The sequence below is a fragment of the Humulus lupulus genome, chromosome 8, assembly GCF_963169125.1.
Source record: "Humulus lupulus chromosome 8, drHumLupu1.1, whole genome shotgun sequence".
In the NCBI taxonomy this organism is placed as follows: domain Eukaryota; kingdom Viridiplantae; phylum Streptophyta; class Magnoliopsida; order Rosales; family Cannabaceae; genus Humulus; species Humulus lupulus.
Window position 1 is genome coordinate 102,254,841 of NC_084800.1, and position 22,821 is coordinate 102,277,661.

The 22,821-nt window shown below is 39.0% G+C and overlaps 1 protein-coding gene and 2 long non-coding RNA genes across 3 annotated transcripts; 2 read left to right on the top strand and 1 right to left on the bottom strand.

The window, feature by feature from the left end:
• Nucleotides 1-562: 562 nt before the first annotated feature.
• LOC133795884 (uncharacterized) lies at nucleotides 563-985 on the top strand. The gene has a single exon (XM_062233345.1). It carries the CDS (start codon nucleotides 563-565, stop codon nucleotides 983-985), a length of 423 nt encoding a protein of 140 aa, XP_062089329.1.
• Nucleotides 986-12,347: 11,362 nt separating this feature from the next.
• LOC133793986 (uncharacterized) lies at nucleotides 12,348-14,394 on the top strand. Its single transcript, XR_009875062.1, has 2 exons — nucleotides 12,348-13,757; nucleotides 14,058-14,394. It is a non-coding gene; the product is annotated as an uncharacterized LOC133793986 (long non-coding RNA).
• A 1,180-nt stretch (nucleotides 14,395-15,574) lies between these two features.
• On the bottom strand, nucleotides 15,575-16,284 carry LOC133793987 (uncharacterized). The gene is made up of 2 exons (XR_009875063.1): nucleotides 15,896-16,284; nucleotides 15,575-15,769 (listed from the first exon to the last, which is right to left on the bottom strand). It is a non-coding gene; the product is annotated as an uncharacterized LOC133793987 (long non-coding RNA).
• Nucleotides 16,285-22,821: the final 6,537 nt, after the last annotated feature.

Sequence of the window (22,821 nt, forward strand, 5' to 3'; positions counted from 1 at the left end):
ATATATTAGTTGAACCTAATAATTGATTAGTAACACATTAATTATGAATTATTGAATAGGTTTTCAATGGGCATTTTGTAGAATTAATGGGGAAATTAAAACTATGGTTTATAATTATTTTTGTAATTTGGAAAACCTAAGTTAGTAATTTTCAAAATAAAAATATTAAACTTTTTTTCTTAAAAATAATAGACTTAGTTTAAAAGTATTATTCGTTCTCCATCGTAGATTTAACAAGGTTGGTGTCTTAATGGGGCCTCGTGGCGCTTAGATTTGTCCCCCTACAAATGGTGTTCGTTAAGCATTTAACATGGTTAAATTTCATTAGATAGATAACTATATATCAAATTCTAATAAACTCATGCCTACGGTGACTACTAGGACTAAATATTTATTATCAACACTGTGGGTCAAGCTCATAAAGTAAGAGATTATTGGTTTTCTTACTTTGATCTAATAGGAAGGTTGTTAATAATGGTTTTAGTATTTTTTTTTCCATGTCTTACATATTTGATATATGTTTACTATTGGTTTCTATTTATTGATAAAAATTTAGTTCTCTATGGCTTCCAACCCCATCCTTTCTCTACTCTCCAAAGAGCTTCTCACTAGAGAAATTTTCATGAATTGGAAGTCCAACATCAACATCGTGTTGATCGGCGACAACTCTAAGTTCGTGATGACCGAGGAATTCCCTGAAGTTCCAACTGAAGGAGCACCCAATTCTGTCTGTGATAAGTATGAGTGTTGGCAGACGGCTCAAAACAAGGCTAGGGCCTACATGCTAGCTAGCATGTCGGACTCGCTTAAGACGAAGCTGGAAGATGTCGAAACTGCATATGACATCATGGAACAGCTTCAAGAGATGTTTGGACACAAATCTGGGCAAGCTTGTTTCGAAGCCACCAGGAAGTATGCAAATGCTAGGGTGGCACCGACGATGCATGTTCGTGATCATTTTATCAAGATGACAAACTACTTCTAGAAGGCTGAGTTGCATGGAGCTACCATAGATGATGAGACTCAAGTGGGGCTCTTTCTGAATAGCCTTGCTCCTACTTTTCTGACGTTCACCACAAATTACTTCTTGAACAAGCTGAAGTATGGGATGACTCAATTGTTGAACGAACTCCAGATGTACGAAGTGATTAATGGAGGACCAAGCAAAAGAGGATAAAAGAAGGCTTCTACTACTGCAGCTACTACCGAGGGTGCCCAGGCCGAAGCTAACCTAGCTTCCACTCCAAATGGAAAAAAGAGAAAGGGTGGACAAGCCAACGATGCTGAACCTGCCAAGGCTGCAAAACCAGAAGGTGTTGCAAAGCCTGCAAAAGGGTAAGAAGAAAGGCAAGAAAGAAAAAGATCCATATTTCCACTACAAGGAGAAGGTACAGTGGAAGAAGGACTGACCAAAGCTCCAAGCAGCAAAAAACCAAGGTAATGACAATTTTTCATTGGTCTTAGACGAATGTGTGTTTGGAAGATGATAAATCTATTTGGATTGTTGATTCAAAATCCACTAACCATGTATGCACTTCTTTACAGCTACTTAGCCAATGGGAGGAAGTGAAAGATGGTGAACCAAAGCTAAGAGTCGGGAATGGAGCGTTCATCAAAATCAAGGCTAGAGGACAAGCTCGTCTAATCTTTGGTACTAAATTTTTGTTTTTAGACAATGTTTATTATATTCCAAACATTAGTCGTGCTTTAATTTTGGTTTCTTTATTACATGAACAACAATTTGATGTAACTTTCACAAGCTCTAATATATCTATTTCTTTCGATGGATGCGAATTGTGTGTTGCATGTATGGAAAATGGGATCTATGTTTTGTGACCAAACGAACCTTACGTGTTGAATAACGAATTATTCAAAGTATCAAAACCTAGGACCGATAAACGAAAAAATATCGATAACGATAATATGGCATATCTATGGCACTTACGCCTTGGTCACATTAGCTTTGATAGGATTCAACGACTTGCAAGGGATGGGCCTTTGAGGAAACTCACCATTGGTGAATTACCTGTCTACGAGTCTTGTCTAGATGGAAAAATGACCAAGCATCCATTCTCTGCAAAGGGAGATAGGGTCAAAGAACTGCTTGGGCTAGTACATTCAGATGTTTGTGGACCTCTAAATGTACAAGTGTAACGACCCAAATTTACTAATGAGGCTTAAGGGCCTTGATTAGTGTGCCAGGAGGGCATAATTGGAACATATGTGATTTAATGATTTAAAGCATGTTATATGACTATTTGAATATTTGAGATGCATGACTACGTGTATTAGTATGCATGTAGGCCCTGAATAGGTTAGAAGGGCATAATCATAATTTTGGTCAGTTGCGGGCATAACTGTATATATGTGATAATTGTTGATACCACATTATTATGTGGATATATCTGTGATCTGTGATTCGAGACGATCCTAGTGAGCAGATTAGCGAAAAGTCACGGTGGGAATTTATACCCGGCTTAGGGCGAGCCTGGGGGTATAAATAGGAATTTAGTGAATATATTGGCAATTATTTGGTATTGAGGAATATAATTGGAGATTAGCTAGGTATCGGGAATTAAGCAAAAAATATTAGAGACATTCGAGGAATTAAAGGGAATTGGGGTGAAATGACCAAAACGCCCTAGATGCACTTAAAGGTTTAAAATTAAAAGGGAGGGCATTATGGTCATTTGGCTTGCAAGAGATAAGTATGCTAAGGCTTTATACTTAGTGGGAATTGTAGAAAAAGGTAGAAGGCTGAGGAAAGAAAGAAAAGGAAGGAAAACAGAGCAGTTTTCTTAGGGTCGGTTGGTGATTCTCTCACCCTTTCTCTTCAATTTTTCTTGGAGAAAAACTTAGAAGGGAGCTAGGTTAGGCTCAGAAACAAGAGTATTGAGCTAAACTTGAAAGGTTGGCAAAGGATTAGCAAGAACACATCAATATTTGAGGTAAGCCTTTAGAGTTTTCAGTTTCTGGTTTGGTTAGCTTAAACTATGGTGTCTAAGCTGAGTTGATGGGAACTTTAGGGGAATTCAAGCCAAGGAATTGAGGAGGAACAAGCTAAGGAGGTCAAGAAGTTAACTTGAAATCGAATTTCCATCAAAGGTATAAATTCTGAGCTTTAAACTTTGAAGTTTTGACTGTGTTTTGCTGAATTCTGAAGTCTAGGAGTGACCATGGTGAATTTTGGGATTAGAGGTGCATGTGGTTAGATTTTATGTGGTTATGATGCTTGGGATGAGTTAGACATGTTAGTGAGCTTGATTTTGAGTTTGGTGAAGGTTTGGAGAAGTTTTGGTTAAGTTTGGCTCGGGGAAATTGCAGGAGGGGAAAATGTGGTGTTGGCAGTCTGTGACTAGCGCTACAGTGCTAGCCTTTGGGCACTGTAGCGCTAGGCTAAGTTTTTTGAGGGCATTTTTTTTATGTTTGTAGCGCTATAGCGCCCTCCAATGAGCGCTGTAGCGCTACCCTGTCTTCAAAAAGGGATTTTAGGGTTATTTTCAAGGGCTTTTTACCAAGGGTTCAGGGTTCGATTCCACCACCCTGTTTGGTGGAATTAGGACTTCACGGGGGCTTGGGATTGGTCCCGAGGCTAGGTTTTGGACTTGAGAATTGGTGATGACTTCGGCCTATGATTGTGTTTAGGTTCGCGCTAGGGCTCGGGAAGGATCGTGCTTGAGGATCACAGTGAACAAAGCCAGCAAATCCAAATGTAAGAAAGCTGCACCCGGTTATATGTTTGTGATGGGACTAAGAGCTCCCGATATCTGTATAATGTCAATGATGGTATTATGCCATGGGACATGTGATAGCGGCCTAAGGGTGTCGTACACAATATTTGCGCACAGGGCGCGGCTTGGCCGCTGGTAGCCGAGGACAGCTTAATATTCACTGAGCTCGGTTTAAGCGGGCCGGAGTCAGTGGGATAACGGAGGGTGCGGCCTGAGGGCACTAACCCTAGTTATCATTCGTGAATTGATGTATGATATGAGTTGATATGTTTGGTATGCTGAATACTTGGTTATTCTGAATGTTAAATGGTTGAGAACATGTTTATGGAATATGTGATATTGAATTATCTGTTGATTGCTTATGCTCTGTTGTTGTGTTTTCTTACTGGGCCTTGGCTCATGGGTGCTACGTGGTGTAGGTAAAGGAAAAAGCAAGTTATACCAGTCCTGAGGTGGAGAGCTGCAGGGCTGAATGTACATAACCAGCTGTTCGGTCGCCATGGCCGAGGAGTGGATCAGGACAGAGATTGCCTAATTGTCTATTTTGCCTTAATATGGCTAATACTGTATTTAATTCTTGAATCTTTTGTAAATGGTTTTAATCTTAATATTTTTTGGATCCCGTGTAAACAGAAAATGTTTCTTTATAAGAAATGTGACTTTTGAGACCAAAACATTTTAACCCTAGTTCCATTATAATTTCAGAAACACGTTCTTGATTAAATGACTTGATCAGCGAGTCTGGCACTTTTATAAACACACAGTGTAACAATCTTGGCTATCCAGGGCGTTACAACAAGCGTATGGTAGTTTTGAGTACTTCGTCACTTTCATTGACGATTACTCAAGATACTCATCTATATACCTAATGCATAGGAAATTAGAAACTTTTACAAAGTTTAAGGAATTCCTTGCAATGGTTGAGAACCAATTAGGTAAAACATTAAAGATTTTGCGAATCTAATAGGGGTGGAAAATATTTGGATATGCATTTCCAAGATCATTTAACTGAACTTGGAACTCTATCTCAACTTACTGCTCCTGGCACCCCACAACAAAATGGTGTTGTGGAATGACAGAATCACATGTTGGTTGAAATAGTTAGGTCTGTGCTAAGTTACTCGACTCTTTCCACATATTTTTGGGGCACGCAATAGAGACTGCAAACGACATCCTAAATGTTGTGTCATCCAAGCCATGATAGGGCTTTGTTTAAATTTTATTTTTTTAATTAATTTAATTAAGAAAATAAGCCCATGGATGTGTCTATAAATAGAGTGTTATAGCTAGGGTCTTGACAAGAGACAGTTGACAGAGAACAAGTTTTGGCAAGTGCTCAATAATAGAAAACTCTAGACTTACGCTCTTCTAGCCACTATCTCTTCTTCTCTTATAGATCTTTATCTCATGAGTTGAGAACCAACTCATTCTAGTTCTAGGTTGATCAAAGGTTTGGTGAGGAAGATTGTGTTGTTGATCTAGTTTATGTAACGCCCTATTACCCAGGGACCGTTACAGTGTGCATTTTAAACAGTGGTAAACTCTCTAATCGAGTCATTTGGCCATAATCGTGTAACTAAGTATGATTAGCAGTTTAGGGTTAAATTTTTTGGTTAAGATACAACGTTTCACTAAAACGTTTATTGTATATATTGGGATCCCAAAAATATAATTTAAAGGTTAATTACAACAAAAGATTTACAACCAGCCGACTTAAGCGGCAAAATAGGGTTTAACCCTAGTTCCCCTTTAAACCCTCGGCCGTGCCGGTCGAGCAACCGCATATGAATACATCGTCACCTAAGCTCTCCAACTCAAGGATGGTCCAACTTTCTTTTGCCTTTACTTGCACCACATAGCACCCGTGAGCCGAAGCTCAGCAAGAAAACTCAATATGCTCATGAACAGTAATAACATGTTACTAAATCATAATGTGCATGCCTAGCAATAATAGACCTATTCATACATGCATATAAGTCCAGATAATGATGGTGGATTCTGCCCTCTTGTGTGGATGACTATCAAGTCAATCCTAATCAAATGAGTGATTAACACTTTGAGATTCTAATAATCATGTTGGGGCTTGTAACCCTAATCAGGTGAGTGATTTAACACTTGAGATTCTGATAATCATGCTGGGGTGTGTAGCCCTAATCAGATAAGTGACTAATGAGTGAGTCACTAACTTAAACCAGATGAGTTATTAACACTTGAGATTCTGATAATCATACTGGGGCGTGTAGCCCTAATCAGATGAGTGATTAACACTTGAGATTCTGATAATCATACTGGGGCGTGTAGCCCTAATCAGATGAGTGATTAACACTTGAGATTCTGATAATCATACTAGGGCGTGTAGCCCATAGCCATGTGACGATGCATTCACCTGGGCCTTCTGGCCCTGGCTCTAAATAACTAGCCATTAGACTAGACAAGCGCTTTTAGTTTTCATTGAACTTGAGGTCAGTCAGGCATTAATGCTCATGATGAGTCATTCAATGCTTATGTTGATTAGATCTAATCTTTTCGGCTTGTGTTGAACATATCAATGTCGTTCTTGACTCTTAAGCCAATACCATACGGCTCGTGCCGATTTCTGACTCATGGGTCAGTGCCACACACAAGTAAGCAATGCAACCAGGCATATATCATATGTCAAATATCCAAATGTAGGGCATTCAACATGCTTACTTAACAATCACTAGCATAATTATGATCATGCACAATTACAGAGACTCAATCTCTGATCAATCTCATATTCAATATTCATGTTATGCCCTAATCACATGTTTCTCATGCACACATGCATCACATACTGGGTGTAATTTTTTTACCTTTGGTTCGAGCGAGAAATAACAAATGAATGACCCTTGAGAATGATCAATACTTTGATCCCTTAGCGGTCACCTAGTCATAACCAAATATGGAATCCAATTAATGAAATCAACAATAAAAGGTTCTTGACCTAAACCTCACTCCCAGGACCTCGAATCGTACTCAAACGGTTAGTAGATTCGATCCTGAGCCTTAGGAATTGAAACCCTAAGCCAAAAACCCTCAAAAGTGCCCAAAATATGAAGCAGGAAAAGCAAGGCAGCGCTACAGCGCTGCCCCCTAGCGCCCCAGTGCTACAACCAGAGCTGTTTGGCCCTGGACAGTGCTGTAGCGCCCTCCCTTGGGTGCTATAGTGCTAGGACCAGGCTGAAACAGCCCTGGTTCTTCCTTCTTCGATTTCTCCATTTCCAACCTTCAAAAACTGATCCCAAACCTCATCCAAACTTCCAAATGAACCCAAATATCCACTCTGCAAGTCTTAGGCATCATAATCCAATCAACCTTTGCCAAAAACTCCCATCCATTCTCAACTATCCAACTCAAAGTTCCAATTGAAAAACAACTAAAAACAGAGCAAGAAACCAGAGATTTCATGGTTGAAAACTTACCTCAAGCTCAGTTTGGAACCCTCTTAAATGGTGGAACACAACCCTAAACCCTCAAGATTCAACTCCCTAGCTTGAATCTTCAATTGGGGGTAAAAAATTTCAAAGAAAGAAGGAGAGAAGAAGATGATCGTGAGGGAGGGAAGGAAGCTTTGTTTTGGTTTCTATTTTCTACAGCCTTCTCAAGTTGATATAATCCCTAAGGTGAAAAGACTAAAATACCCCTAGGCTTAAATAAAACCCTAAACAGCCACAAAAGGCAAAATCGTCCTTTCCCGCCTAATCCCGCTAATCATAACTAACGCCCTCCAACTCCCGTTATTACCAATATTCTCAAATGATAATAAATCATATCTCATTACCCTTTAATTCCCGACAATGTACTAATCACTAAATTACCCCGAGACTCACCCCGAGCCCCGAAATTAACCCCGTTATGACCAAATCGATAACTTGCTTTCAAAGATCCGAGTGGCTCGAACAAATTCACATTATGATGTGGTCTTACTCATAATTCACCAACATGCATGAAAATATACAAATATGTCCTCAACATACCAAATTACCAAAATGTCCCTATAATGAAAAGTGGACCCATATGCATGCATTTATCATCATATAATAGTATAATTCACATAATCATGCATACAATCATTTAATGGCATAATAAATCAATTATGGCTCTTTCGGCCTCCTAATCAAGGTCCTAAAACTTATTAGCAAATTTGGGTCATTACAGTTTAGGTTCTTGAATATCCCTGCTACTACCAAGATCCAAGGGTTAGAGAACCTGAAAGAATGAGTTGTTCCAATTCCGCAGCATAATGTAACTTTCTAATTACTTTACACTGTATTTGTATCAATTTCATATGAGCATGTTCTAAGAATTTCCATGTTTTTGATAATATGTGAATTACATGAAAATAAACAAGATATTGTAATGTGTATTTCCTACAACCCTCTGCTGAGAAGACAATCCACAACAGGTCTTTGAGGCTACCTTATTATCTCATACAAGACCTCATTTATTCATCTAGTCAAGTCTATGAACAACTCTATTCATCGCCTCCACACTACACTGCCAAAACACACGCGATCTCTGAAGACCTCATAGAGAAAGCCCAAAACTAAATTTGAGATCATTAGTCACAGATCTGATATAGAGGTGAGAGATAGAAAGGAAGAAGAGGGAAAGAAGGAGATGGGAGAGAGATACACTTCTGCTACTTTCCATAAGAACCAAAAGAGAAAGAAAAGAAGGGAAGAGAGAGAGAATCGGGGAAGAAGAAGGAAGAGGATGAGTACATATAACTAAGGGCAGTTTGGTCATATTTGAAAAATGGGTTGAGTATATATCCTAATAAATGAGACATAATTTTATTTTATTTATATTTTATAAAGTAGTGATTTAATATAGAAAATATATAGGGTTATAATTATAAATATATTTTTTAATTTATGGAACAAAATATATTTAGTTTGGAGCATATCTCTTCTATATAATAAGTCTGTAGATAACGAAAATTCTTGGTTTTAATGGTTTTTTATTTTTTAATGTTAACTGTTACACCCAGATTTCGAGATAAGAAATTATGACCCCAAAAACTGGGCTCGTCAGGTGTGAGCTCGAAACATATGCGGTCATCATATGATCGAACCGTCAGACCTCTTTGAACAAACTCGAGGATGTGTAGTCTCGAATATTCTCTGAGCTCGCAATGGCATGATACAACACTTGAATATATTTTTCACTAATTGCCTTCAAGCGAGATGGTTCAAGCTCGGGAAGTACAAGCTCGAATGTGACAACATCGTCTACATCTACTTGTTCCGAGCATAAGCGAAGCTAGGCAGTGAGCTCGTGAATGACTCATGGTCTCGACAAACTCAATGCCAAATACTGATATCGAAGATTCGATGAAACATCTGGGATAATCAGTTACGTGTGAACATGTTTATTGTTGTACAATCCCAATATTTAAGGGATTTCATTTAATCTGTTATCCGTTCCCAATCTTCATGGGACGTTTCCGTGTATGTAGGGAATAATGCATTAAATAACATTATATAAATTGATTTATAGAATATCTTCCCGAAATATGTGGGAATGAATTTTGCAACCTTTTCTATAAATAGAGAATGAAACACCATTTGTAAAGGACCGATTTCTGATTTCTTGAGAGAAAACTCTGGGCAACTTTTCTCTGAAAAGTTTCCAGAAAACTCTCAAGTCTTAATAACATTGACTCGTGGACTAGGCAGAGTTAACTGCTGAACCACGTAAAAATCTTCTAATTTTCCTCTTTATTCATTTGCACAAATATTTTATTATTTAATTGCTCTACTATTTAAGTTGACTAAAAACGGCGTCAAAATTAACTTTAATGGAATATTCTTATATTTAACGGTAGTTTGTTAACACTTAAACTTAAATAAAATAAAATGAATAACTAAAAAAATTAAAATAGGATATTTTTGAGATATTTTACAATGATAATTATCTAAAAATAATAAATAATTAAACAAATTAAAATAAGATATTTTTGAGATATTTTACAATAATAACTATTTAAATATAATAAATAATTAAACAAATTAAAATATGATATTTTTGAGATATTTTATAATGATAATTATTTAAAAATAATAAAATCATATGTTTTATAACTTAAATAAAATTTAATTAAACTTAAACTCACTTACTAGAATAATATCATATTAAACATATAATATAATCTACTATAAATTAACAACAAATTGTTTTTTTTAAACTAGCAAGAAATTTAAATTTAAAATCTACATATAATATTTAATATTACATTAAACATGTAATATATAATCTCTTGTTGTCACTCCCAAATTCAAAAACTAGAACAAACATAAACTTAAACAAAAACAAATAAATAATTTAATTAAAATAAGATATTTATTTGAAATTTATGAAATTAATATAAATTTAATAAAAATAAACAATAAATTATATAAATAAAACTAAGCAAACGTACATATTGTACATTGCTTGTATCTAGTATATATATATATATATATATACTAAGGTAGAAGCAACGTGCAATGCACATTTGCTTAGTTTTAAAATTTTTAAACATTGTCTATAATTGTAATAAAAATTGGTTCACTGTTATTTTAAAAAATATGTATATAATATAATGAATTATAGTTATATAGTATATATAAATATTTATATCAATAATCTCTACATATATGACATCTAAATACAACATTGACATATATATAAAATACAATAATATTTAAAAAAAATAATATAAATAAAATAATAATAGAAAAAGTTATAGTGTAGACAATAATATACATGAATCAATTATTTTTAGTTTCTAATGCATTTCATAACGTCCTTTGGTGAATTTGATGAAGAAAAAGAACTCCAATCACTTGATAAAAAATAAATTATCACACAACTTTATAAGATAAAAAAAATTATGCATGTCTTTATTATTTTTAAATAAATATGAATTTGGCAATGACAACAAAAGATTATATATTATATGTTTAATATAATATTAAGTTTAAGTTTAATTAAATTTATTTAAGTTATAAAATATATGGTTTTATTATTTTTAAATAATTATCATTTTAAAATATCTCAAGAATATATTATTTTAATTTGTTTAACTATTTATTTATTTAATTTTATTTAAGTTTAAGTCACGTTTACAATTTAACTTTAAATATAAGAATATTCTGTTAAAGTTAACAGAAAAAAATAAAAAATTATCATGGTATCAGAGCCAGGTTCCGATCCTGGGACCTGTGGGTTATGGGTTATTAGGTGTACTTCTTTTGGCCGCACTTTACTCTCTTTATATGTTGATGATATGATTATCACCGGTGATGATGCAAATGGGATAACGTAGTTGAAAACGCACTTGACTCGTGAATTTGAGATGAAAGATTTGGGTTCCCTACGATACTTTTTAGGGATAGAAGTAGCTTACTCTCCTCGTGGCTATCTTCTTTCTCAATCTAAGTACATTGCTGATATTCTCGATCAGGCTCGTCTCTCTGATGCTCGCACTGTTGATACCCCTCTTGAGCTTAATGTCAGGTATTCTTCATCTGATGGTGTTGCCTTGTTAGATCCCTCTCTATATCGCACTCTGGTTGGTAGCTTAGTGTACCTTACTATCACCAGGCTAGACATCGCTTATGCAGTTCACATTGTCAGTCAGTTTGTTGCATCTCCCACTACCGTTCATTGGGCAGCTGTGCTTCATATTCTTCGATATCTTCAGAGAACTCAATTTCAGAGTCTGCTTTTTCCATCTACGTCTACTTTAGAGTTACGTGCCTACTTAGATGCAGATTGGGGTGGTGATTGTACTGATCGGAAATCTACCACTAGTTTTTGTATATTTTTTAGAGATTCTCTTATTTCTTGGAAGAGTAAAAAACAGACTGTTGTCTCTCGATCGTCTACAGAAGCAGAATATCGTGCCATGGTTGGTTGCGTTGGTTACTTGCTGATATGGGTGTTATTCTCTCAGATCCCACTCCGATGCATTGTGACAATGTTAGTGCTATTCAGATTACTCGCAACTCCGTTTTTCATGAGCGCACGAAACATATTGAGATAGATTGTCATCTTACTCATCACCACTATCAGAATGGGACCATCACTTTACCATTTGTCACTTCCGCTATGTAGATTGCCGACTTGTTTACGAAGGCTCATACTATTTCTCGTTTTCGTTTCTTAGTTAGCAAACTCTCGATGCTTCCCGCAAATGCATCGTGAGTTTGAGGGGGATGTTAATAATATAAGTTTTATTAATATGTAAGGGTAGTTTAGTCTTTTAGCCTCTCATTATTTTGGCTATATATTTTGTTGCTCTTGTATTTTTATTTTCATCTCTTTTGATATAATGAAAACCTAGCCTCCCTTTTGATTCTCTTTTTGTTTATTTTGCAAAATTATCATCAATAATATATTATTTTAATTTGTTTAACTATTTATTTATTTAATTTTATTTAAGTTTAAGTCATGTTTACAATTTAAAGTTAAATATAAGAATATTTCGTTAAAGTTAACAGAAAAAAAATAAAAAACTTTTAAAACAAAAAATTTATGTTATCTACACACTTTTTATACAGAGTAAATATTTTATAAATTTGAATTATTTATTCTAATTCTAAATTCACCAAATATATGATAATGATGAATAATAGTATCCATTTTTTTATCTCATGTACCAGTAAACCCAAAACACTAAGACCAAGATCACTGATGGCAAACAGAGTGTATTTCATTACAACAGAATAAATCAAGATTGAATTAAAGGCGTTACTAAAATATCCATTTCTATTCGTACTAAAACTTTCTTAAAAAAACAACAATAAACCCACTTTAATGCAGAACATATTAAAAGAATACATTAAATAATGTCCTTAAACCCAAATATATTAAAGAGGTTTATCAAATATAATTTATGCGATTTTGTAGCGTACATCCATTGAGTTTAGTTGCACCAAAAGGTGTTTGTATAGTTATCCTTTTGTCTGCATTAAAAAATAATTATCCATAACTAGAAAAGAAAAATATCTCCCAAACAGATCATATAATAACATTTTATTAAGGGAAGGTAGTGTTAAAAAAAAACTAATGAACATTAATTTGGTAAAATATCTTAAAAGTAAAGAGAGAATCACAAAAAATATAAAATAATAATAAAATCGGGCAACAACAATCCTAGTTCCATGGGGCCCATGATACTTAATCGTAGAACCTTCATCCATACGCGAATGTTAACCAAACTTCGATCTGAGCTAACTAACTACGATTACACTGCTAAGGATCTCCCGTATTTTACACGCGCTACAATCGCGAGTTGCGTCTTTTCCTCTTCCTACAATAATATCTGAAGAAAATCATCGAGGATATAAGCCCAACTAGCTCTCAATTTTGTCCAAAACGCCCCATTTAGCCAAAATCCAAATGCCACCCTCCGCCGCCCAACGAAACATCAACAATCTCCGCCTTAATTTAGATTGGAAAAATTAAGAAATCACCAAAACGACGAGTAGCTTTATTTGCTGAGGATGAGAAGTGTTACCAATACCGAAGATAGCCGACCATTACAGTGGCACTACACAGTCCTGGATGACCGTAACTTCGAAATCCATGGCCGGGCGCTGTTCTTCGTCATCATCATCTTCTCCGTTCTCCTCGTCGTCACCCTCCTCTTCCTCTACGCCCGTTGGGTATGCCGGTACCGCCACGTCAGCTTCCCGTCGGCCTCCGTTGTCAGTTCCCATGCGCTAGGACTAGGAGCTCCGGTGCCTTCGCCGCAGGGTCTCGACGCCGCTGTCATTAAAGGGTTGCCGATCATTTTGCACCAGGCGGAGGATCAGAGTGAGCCGGATCGGGCCGAGTGCTGTATATGCCTTGGCGTGTTTGAGGACGGAGAGAAGGTGAAGGTTTTGCCTCAATGTTGCCATTGCTATCATCCCGAGTGCGTGGATCGGTGGCTCAGTGCTCAATCGAGTTGCCCGCTTTGCCGAGCTTCGCTCCGAGTTGACACTGTTGTTCCTAAGATTGTCGTAGAATGAGGTGCCCGTCATGATTACATATACGACTTATTTTAATGATGAAACCATCACTTTTTTTTAATTATAAATTCGGTATTGCGGTGTATAATGTATATAATTGATCACTGTTCTGTATAACTTTGCTGTAAAGCACTATATAAATGAATACCATCCGTATATTACTGAATATCCAAAACATTTTTTCCCTCTTTTGGCCTTTGTTAGTTTTTGGGGGTATTTTACGGCTTAGGGAGAAGTCTTCGATAATACTGTCAGCTTTATACTCTTCTGTTTATTTTTAATGATTTTATATTTGTACTAGGAAGCTTGATTCTCTAGTTGGATGCCATGTGTTTGCCGAAAGTCCTGAAAAAAAAAGTCTGCTTTTCGCTGGCCGTGGCTGCAAGCACCTGCCTATGTTGATTTGCTTATACAAGAAGTTTTGGCCATATTCATCAAAACGGTGTGTTTTGACAATATATCCTTGTCATCGATATTGGAGAATCGCTGATTGGGTGGTTATCCAAATGTGGGGCCTACCTATCTATGGAATTTGGTGATGATTTTATGTGTAATATTATATTATACAAAACATTTCATAAATTAGTTTTAGGGTGTGTACTTTTTTTATCTGTATTTCTTTTTATTATTTGTTTTAATTCTGTATTTTAAAAATTTTATTTTTGAATTTTATATTTTATAAAATGGTTCAAATACACCTCTTAACTCAATTTTGATAAAGAAAAAATTGAATATAACAACACAACTTTTAAGTAGAATAATTTTTTTTTTAAATTGTTAGTTTAGAGAATTATTTATGATTTCAGTTGAGAAAATTTTGACAAAAAATTGAGTTTATGGTTCTATTTTAACCATTTTTACAAAATATAAAGTCTAAAAAGTAATTTGTTAAAACATAGGATCCAAAAAGTAATTATCAAAACACGCGATCCAAACTGGTAATGAGACAAAAGATAAGGTTCAAAAAGATATAAACCCTTAGTTTTAATTAATTGAGATTTTTATTTTGAATTAAATAAATTGAGATCAGTTTTGTACTTATAACATATTTATTTTTTAATCAAATTTAAGATTTGCTTTGTAATTTCTTAGTTTTACAGTATTTTGTTCATTTGTGAGATATCTTATTTATTTATTTACTCTTTTTATATCTCTTTCTAGGGTAGATAACATAATTTTTTAATTTTAATGACCTATTTTATTAAACTTAAGGGAATATACTTTTTAAATTAATTAAAAATTAATATTTATTAAATATTATAATATAAATTTAAATTAAATGTTATAAAATATTATTATTGTAATTATATATAATATAATACTGGATATTTAATAATTATATTAATATAAATTTAAATATTATAAAATATTATTATAATAATATATAATCATAATTTTTAATTGTATTAAAACTAATTTAAATATTATAAAATATCACTATAAAATATTATTTTGGAACATGTGTTTTGTAAAATTTACCGATCAAACCATGTGTTTTGTTAAATAATAATTTGGACCTTACGTTTTGCAAAATTGAACTTATTAATACCCCGAGCCCAATTTCAGTCAAATATCTTTTCATTATGACCAAAATACCCTGAAATTTTGTTAATATTTTAATTTAATAAATTAAAAGTTATTATAAAATTTAAAAAATTATAGAAAAATAAATTATTTTATTTAATTAAAGCTTTAAAATAATTATATCAAAGGGAAATTAAAATTTAAACTAAACACTTAACTTAATCATCAATTTATAACATTAAAAAAAATCAAAATCTAATCAAAAACAAAAAAAAAATTAAAAATCATACCAAATAATTAAAACACAACATGTTCTTCATTTTTTGATACCTAGAAATTCATTTATACATGTTGAAAACATGTTCTTGAGTTAATATTTCAAATCAAAATTTAACATCAATACAACAATTTCAATCAACAAATTCAAACCAATGAACTCTCTCCATCATCTTCCAAAACTATCTTCAGCGCAGGTCCTTTTCATCATGACTTGAACAGATTTCAACCAATAATGAACATAAAAATCAAATCCAAATCGAAATAAATATAAAATACCCAGATCTGAAACACATAAAAAAATTAGAAAATTAGAAAGTAAGCTTGTACACGGGACACCTTGGTTCTGGCGAGCCACAAATCCGGCGCCACTGATTATGGCTTCAGTGTTTAGCCCCCAGACCTAACGACGACGAGCTCTGCCCCCCAAATCCGACGAGTCTGTTCATAGATCTTGTTGCCCATTTCTTTGAATGGCACCAACCCCTTCATCTTCGTTCCATCCATCACCGAGGACTTGCACACAACCCGTATGTCCATTCCCGGCACCCAGCCCGCCTGTCATACAAAGCCCTTCTCAGATCGGCTTCAGATCACGCAAAACCGCTGAGCACCTGCAAAAGAAGAAGAAGAAGAGAAGACCGATTTAGAAGAGAAACCGATCGTCGAGCACCTGCAAAAGAAGATGAAGCAAAAGAAGAAGGGGGGTCGACTTTCAAGAGAAATTAATTTTATCTGATTTAGATTCAAAATTAGTTTTAATTTTTGTTAATGTTATTGTGTTAATTTTTTATTACTTAAAATAGTTTTTTATTTAAAAATAATTTAATTTATTTTAAAAAATATTTATTTAACTATTTAATCATTTTATTAATTAATAAAACCTAAGAGTATTTTGGTCATATTGAATTTTTTTTTTACCAAAATTGGGCGCAAGGTATTGATTTGTTATATTTTACAAAATGCAAGGTCTAAATTGTCATTTAACCAAACAGATGGTTTGATCGGTAACTTTTGTAAAACACAGGGTCTAAAATTGTATTTGCCCTTAAAAAAATTATCATTTATGTTTAAAAAAGTTATCATACTATATATATATATTAAAAAAATCATAAATAATGTTTTTATTTAATTATTCATTTAATATGTTTATTTCATTCTTTTATATAAAATATTGTTTATTTATTTAATAAAAATATTTAATAAATTCTATAAATAAAATTAAGCAAATGTGTCTTGCATATTACTTGTATCTAGTATATATATATATATATATATATGTGTGTGTGAGTGCACTCTCAATTAATTACTCATAAATAGTTACTCTATTATTAGCCATTAGATCTTAATCCAATAATTCATATTGGTAGTATAAATTAATATTTCTAAAAAGAGTTTTATTTAAGATTCAATCCTAGATTCATTTTTAATTGTTTCCTCATTCCTCGTTCCCTTTCTTCATTCTTGATTCTAATTTATATTCTTTTTTATAAAATAAAAAAAATCAATTTGAAATGACTTTTTAGTACTATTACAATATTACTCCTTGAATTATACATAATTTTATTTTATTTCTCAACAATCAAGTGTTTATGTTAATAAAATAGTTTCAATTATGTACAATTTTCTAACAGAAAACAAATTTGTCTTTTTGTTATCTATTCTTTCATCGATGATAATTTCTTCTCCACACGTTCAATTGCCCAAAAAATAACGGTTAGAAAAAACAGTAATGAATAGTATTTTTTTTGGTCTCACAATGTTTGTGAATGAAAATTTGCATTAGATAGAAGCTATAAATAAGCCTTAGTGGTCTTAGTTTCAATTACACTAAAAACTAATGTATGTATATGTCTTGCTTTGAAGATAAATATATATATTTAATATATATTTTCCTTTTTACTCTTTAGAGTTCTTAGATATTTTGCAATGTGATAGAGTTCGGGCATATTTGGTTCGGCAAAGTAATTGAGTTACTTGTCGTTTACCGTTATATTCTGAGAGATAGACGTCGAAACCTCTTGGAGGCAGCGAATATATTTTAAGGAAACTGTGTGTTACATAGGCCTCGATTTTTATTTTGTTCATTATAATTATTGTCTAAATTAATTATAATTGCTATTTATATTATAGTTATTTATATTGTGTTATTTATAATTGTTATCCCCATTTTCCTGTCAGGGTTTTGGGCCCTCGCCCCGGCCCGCGGTCAGAGGGATCGGTTCGGTATTTGGGCCTGGTCCGAGGACTACGGACTGGGCCTGTGTAGAAGGGTCCGGGACGTTCCTCCGGGTTCATGTTCAGCTTGAACGGTCCCGGCACTGTCCGGAGTGCCCCGGACCATCGCGGCCATCGCGTCCCTGTCCCGGGCCTGAAGTAAACGAAGCGGGCCAAAGGTAAACGAACTGGGCCGTTTCATCCCCAGGCTACGGGTCAGGCGTCCAGGACACTGAAATCGCCTCATTTCGCGTGGGCATTGTCCCCCCACTTTTCACCTGCAGAAAGGGTCACCTTGGGATTATCTGCTGGCGTGTCAGGACTGCGCAGCCAAGTACTCTGACCGGTCTTGTCCCCTGAATCGGCCTCGTGATTCGAAGTGGTCAGAGCCAAAGTGCCGCGGGAGAATGCTTGCGCCTCAGGGCAACTAATTGGGCCTGAGCTGGTTCGGGTTTGATGTACTGTGTATCTTTTTAGCTTGGGCCTCCACTAGGAAGGCCCCTTGTATACATTCCCCAGATGGGTCCGGGTCGGGCCCGGCCCAAACCTGATGTCCCCCTCGACCTATAAATATGAGTTGTAATGCAACGTAGAAGGGGGGAGAGAAGGCAGAAACTCTGCTCAAATACAGTTAAACAACTCCATTGTAAAAGCTTATCCTAGCTCTAATACAGACTTATATACAGACTCGTGGACTAAGGCTAGTTAACGCCCCAACCACGTAAAAATTTTGTGTCAATCTTCCATTTTCATTATTATTATCAGTAAACATCCTTCCTTAAGATAGTTGCCGAAAATCTCGGTTAACAGTTTGGTGCTTTCATTGAGAGCTGAAGGAAGCTAGCGCCGACGCCAGGCCTTTGCTACGATGGTGAACACACGTCACACCACCTTCGACCCTACCAACCCAGAGCAGGGTAACGGAGACCCACTGCCTTCTCAGCACGTTCCTCAGGACCCGCCTGAAGACGTGCCTCTTCAGACGTCTCACCAGGACGAGTCGCAAGACTACGAGGGTGAGGCAGAGTACGAAGTAGAAAACGAAGAGTACTACGAGGAGAACGAAGGGGAGTATCACGATGAAGCCGCGGACCCCGAAGTCCCTCTCGACGGTCAGCAAGACTCGGAGGTGACTAGGCTGAGGCAGCAGATCCTGGACCAGGAGGCCAGGATGGCCGAGCAGGCGGAGGCGCACCGCCGGGTGCAAGAGTCTCTGCAAGCCCTGCAAGCACTGATGGCCGCGCAGGGCCCGGCAGCCAACCCCACAGCTGGCCCGCAACCAGAAACGCAACAACCCGCTCCCCAAGCGCAAGCCGGGGGCCCCAGAGGTGCCAGTCCGATCCGTCCGCCAGAGCATCTCCCCGACGCGGCTCCGAAAGTCCCGGACAAGGAACGACGGACGACTCGGAAAAAGACTACCCCCGTCAATAAAGCCGGGGCACGTTCACGGCCGTTACCCAGGAAAGAGAAGGTGCGCCCTGTCCCAGGACGAGGCCACCCTTTCGATCCGCAGGGGGTACGGCCGCAGGACGATCAGCCCCGGCCCGCCCCAAGGGCGAACGGGAGGGAAAAGTCTTTACACCCGAGTGCCTCGGTCAACAAGAACCATCGGGAACGATCCCGCCGCGAGGATCGTAACGCTCTCAGCTCCGGGGACGACACTTCCCGGGTAGATCTGCGTGACGGACTAAATGCCCGGAAAGAGCGGGCCCGCAAGCAAAAAATCCTTCCTCGAAACGGCGACCTCAGGAACGACATAAACGATAGGCGGAACGAGAGAATCCCCCTGGAGGACAGCGCGGCCAAGCAGCTCATGGAGCAAATGGCAGCATTAAAAAAGGTCACCGACCGCTTGGTCCGCAAGCAGGAAGGCGCGGACACTGACTCTGACGAAGAGGACAAGGAGCCGTGCGCAAGACATATCCTGGACGCCGTATTGCCCAAGGGGTTCAAGATGCCAAGTCTCGCCGCCTACACTGGAAGCACGGATCCTAGGGATCATCTGTCCCGATACAACCGACTCATGACTGTGGCTCATGTCAGCGACGACGGCAAGTGCCTCTGCTTCTCCATCACGTTGGGCGGTCCCGCCGAAGAGTGGTGGAAAAGGTTTAAACCGGGGTCCATTCAAACATGGTCCGGGCTATAGTCGGCTTTCCGAAAGCAATTCGTGGCCGCCATGAGGATGGACATGCAAATCAGTGCCCTCGCCAATATTAAGCAAATGCCCGCGGAAACGTTGAGGGCCTACATCCAGCGCTTCACTGAAGAAGCCTCCAAGACAAAGGTCGACGACGGACAGCGCCTGGTGGCACTACAGTCTGGAATCCGGGCCGGGTCCCCGCTCTGGGACGACATGCAGCGCAATAAAGCCGCCACTCTAGAAGAGTTTATTAGGAGGGCCCAAGGATTCATCAACTGGGAGGAGGCTCAGATCCAGGCCTTTGGATGGCCCTCGGCTCCTCATCCAGTCCCTCAAACAATTACAGGAGGTGCGGGACATTTCCCCGCGCAGTCCTACGCAACGCCCCCCATTGTCCCGGGGGAGGTTGTCGCGCCCGGCGTTTGTTACATGCCTACGGTGTACGGTCCTGCCGCTTTGGGATACGCCCCGGCCCAATCAACACATTTCTCCGGGTATGGCGTCGCGCCAGCAGGGCATAGTATGGCCCCCGTCGTGGCCCAACAATCATAGACCGGAGTAACCGAGGCAAGCGTGAATCCCTCCTGGGGTAAGCGGGCCGGCAAAGGCCAGAACCGGCCAGAGTTGGCCAATAAAGGGAAGAGGGGCTATGAGCCCTAGTATTCAGAATACACTAACTTGGTGGATACCCGGGAAAACATCTACCTGGCTACAGAAAGAGCGGTCCACTACCGGAAACCTAGCCCTATGTTTAGGGGGGGAGGAATCCCAGAGACACCAGCAAACGGTGCGCCTATCACAAAGATGTGGGCCACACCACCGACGAGTGTCGGCAGCTCAAAGATGAAATTGAAAACCTCATCAAGTTGGGCCACCTCCATCAGTGGGTAAGGATGCCCGTAAGCGTCCCGGGCATGACAGCAAACCCCGCGCAGTCTGCGGCGCCGGCAACGACTCGTGCATTCCCACCCCAGGGGGGGTATGCGCCGGGGCTCCCGGCCCAGGCCCCTCAGGGGGCCGTCGCCACGCAGGCCCCCGGTCCTGGAATGCCCTATCCTTCCGGGGCAGCGCCCCCTCGAGTGGACGGGCACGTGTCGACCATATCAGGCGGACCCCACCTAGGAGGACCTTCGAAGAATGATCAAAAGCGCTATTTGAGCGAGCTGGACCATGACCAAGAAGTTTGCGCCCTCGTGCAGGCCCTTGCTCAGCGCCCCAAATTGATGAACCTCCCCATCACGTTCACTGAAGACGACGCCCGTAACGTCCATTTCCCGCACCACGACCCACTGGTCATAGATGCTCAAATTGCCAACAAGATGGTGTCCCGAGTGTTGGTAGATGACGGAAGCTCCGTCAACTTATTTTTCAAATCCGCCTTTGCCGCCATCAGCCTGACGGAGGCTGATCTGGCGTCGTGCCCGACCCAAATCTACGGCTTCAACGGAGACGCGCTCCTCCCCATGGGAAAGGTCCAGCTGCCTGTAACTCTGGGGGACGCGTTGCAGCAGTCGTTCAAGTTCTGCACCTTTGTGGTGGTGGATTGCCCGACCGCTTACAACGTCATCTTTGGCCGGCCCGCCCTGGTCGAGTTCGGGGCCATCACCTCCATCCGCCATCTATGCATGAAGTTCCCGTGCAACAACGGAGGGGTTGGGACGGTCCGCGGAGACCAGAAAAGCGCGCGGAAGTGTTACCATATCTCTGCCCGTCCCGTTTATATGGTCCGGGATGAGGACGATCTGGACCCACGGTTGGGAGAGGAGCACGCCCTTGAGCCAATGGACGAAATAGAAGAGGTATCCATCTGCGAGTCCGACCCTGCCAGGGTCATCCAAGTGGGAAAGAGCTTGCCGGAAGACATTCGGGCCGCCATTATCGCCCAAGTCAAGGAAAACCAGGATCTTCTGGCATGGTCCCACTCCGATATGACCGAGATCGACCGCAATGTCATATGCCACGCGTTGAGTATTGACCCAAACGCGACCCCGGTCCGCCAGAAGCGCAGACCTCTGGGGACGGAAAGGGCCGAGGCCCTCAAACTGGAGGTAGAGAAGCTGTCTTCCGTTAACTTCATCCGCGAAGCCGTGTACCCCGTATGGCTGGCCAACCTGGTCTTGGTGCCGAAGCCTAACGGGACCTGGAGGACCTGCATCGACTTCACGGACCTCAACAAAGCATGTCCGAAGGACTGTTTCCCGCTCCCCCGGATAGACCAAATGGTGGATGCTATGTCCGGTTACGAGACCTTGAGTTTCATGGACGCCTACTCGGGCTACAACCAGATCTCCATGCACGTGGCAGATCAGGAGCACACCAGTTTCCAAACTGACAAGGGCATCTACTGCTATGTCGTCATGCCTTTCGGACTCAAGAATGCCGAAGCAACTTACCAGAGGCTCGTCAATCGAATGTTTAGGGCCCAGCTGGGGCGAAACATGGAAGTATACATCGACGATATGCTGGTCAAGTCCAAGACGTCGCGGGAACATTCGAACGATTTGGCAGAGGCTTTCGCGGTTATCCGGAAGTACGGGATGAAGTTGAACCCTAAGAAGTGCACCTTCGGCGTCGCATCCGGGAAGTTCCTGGGCTTTATAGTGAGTTCCCTAGGAATTGAAGCCAACCCCGAGAAGATCAAGGCCCTGATCAACATGGCCTCTCCCCGGAAGCACAAGGACGTTCAAAGCCTGACGGGACGAGTGGCCGCCCTGAGCCATTTTGTCTCCAAGGCCACGGACAAGTGCGTCCCTTTTTTCAACGTCCTCCGGGGAAACCAGCGGTTCGAATGGTCACCCGAGTGCGAAGAAGCCTTCCAGAAGCTGAAAGAGCACTTGGCCAAGGCCCCTATCCTGGCGAAGCCAGTCGAAGGAGAACCTTTGTACTTATACCTGGCCGTAACCGA